We start from the raw sequence: 1,465 nt of genomic DNA on the forward strand, positions 1-1,465 counted from the left end.
TCTCTCTCTCTCTCTCTCTCTCTCTCTCTCTCTCTCTCTCTCTCTCTCTTTCTTTCTTTCTTCTTGGAGTTTGCGATTTTAATCTGTCTCTGTTTGTTCTTGGAGAATGGGGCAACCAGGGCCCTCCTCCACTTTTGTTCCTTCGGCTGCTTCCAGCTGCAGGTGGCTGGCTGTGTCAGTCCCATTCAAGTGGACTTTTCGGCTGATCTTTTCTGATTCATCACCCAGCAGGCAGAATGAGCAAGGCCTGGTGGTTATTTTAATCCTTTGCCTCTCTTGCAGCCTCTTACATTTACAAATCATGGAGAAATTTGCATTTCTTTAGCTTGGGGAGGGGGCGGCCTGAAGGGGCTTTGCTGCCTCCAAGTGGTGGGTTGCCCTTTGCAACACAAGCAGTCAATCAAACTGTATTATTAGGTCCATGACCAGCAAAATTTAAAAGAAGAAAAACAGCGTGATGCAGATAAATACAATTGTAACCCCCGGCTGTTTATATTTTTTTTTCATCTTTTCCAGCAAGCCGGAATGTAAGAACATTGCCCTGGATGTGTTCCAGGTTCCTGGCATCCCCGCCAGACAGGCAGAAGCGCCCAGCGCGGGAACAGATTACAAAGGTAAATGCCCTGGAACGGCCTGCGAGAAGGGGGCCATCTTTTGACGGTGCCCTGCTGGTGGGAGAGACTTTGGGGAGGGGGATAAAAGGTCATTAGTCTAGGCACACCCACTTCCTGCAACCGTTCGTCATATGGTTTAGCCCCCAGACCCTTTATCCCAGAGGTGTCCAATCTTGGCGACTTTAAGACCTGTGGACTTCAACTCCCAGAATTCCCCAGCCAGCACAGCTGGCTGGGGAATTCTGGGAGTTGAAGTCCACAGGTCTTAAAGTTGCCAAGATTGGATATCCCTGCTTTATTGTCTTCGTTGCTCTTCTCTGCATTCTTTCTAGAGTCTCAACATCTTTTTTTGTATCAAAACTGGACCTTGGGTACCAAGCGGGGGTCTTACCAAGAGCCATCCTTCTATTCCATCCAGTTAGCAAAGGGACCTGAATTTCCCTCCGGTGCCAGGTCGATTGATGGTTGGGGCGTTCCCTGTTTGGTTGATTCCCCCTGTTTCCCCCCTTTCAGAGAGTGACCGGGGGAAGCCGTGCCCAGCCAGCAAGCCAGCGGGGACCCTGGCCCAGTCCTACCCCAGGAGCGTGGCCGAAATGGGTCGGCACTGCCACCTGGTGGAGAGCAAGTCCAGGGGTCCTGAAACCAAATACCCGGAGGAGGAAGAGGAGGAGGAGGCATTGGAGGAAGAGGCTGGGAGTGACACAGAGACTCCCCCGAGGAAGCGGATCAAACTGGAGTTCCCGCCGGAGAGCCCCCCGCCCAAGGGGAAGGGGGAGACCTTGCTGGCTAGCTCCGAGGACTCCGACAGCAGCAGCGATTCGGAGCCTGAGATGGTCCCCCAACAGACGGGG

General features: G+C 52.8%; 1 protein-coding gene across 1 annotated transcript in view; it reads left to right on the forward strand.

The window, feature by feature from the left end:
• The window catches only part of NPAS1 (neuronal PAS domain protein 1), a 31,999-nt gene that overhangs the window by 28,483 nt on the left and 2,051 nt on the right, over positions 1–1,465 (forward strand). Inside the window, 2 exon segments of the mRNA XM_029285060.1 lie at positions 517–671; positions 1,155–1,437. Of these exon segments, the coding sequence (XP_029140893.1) occupies positions 517–671; positions 1,155–1,437 (438 nt within the window).

The sequence above is a fragment of the Protobothrops mucrosquamatus genome, unplaced genomic scaffold (assembly GCF_001527695.2).
Source record: "Protobothrops mucrosquamatus isolate PMUCROS unplaced genomic scaffold, P.Mucros_1.0 scaffold1232, whole genome shotgun sequence".
In the NCBI taxonomy this organism is placed as follows: domain Eukaryota; kingdom Metazoa; phylum Chordata; class Lepidosauria; order Squamata; family Viperidae; genus Protobothrops; species Protobothrops mucrosquamatus.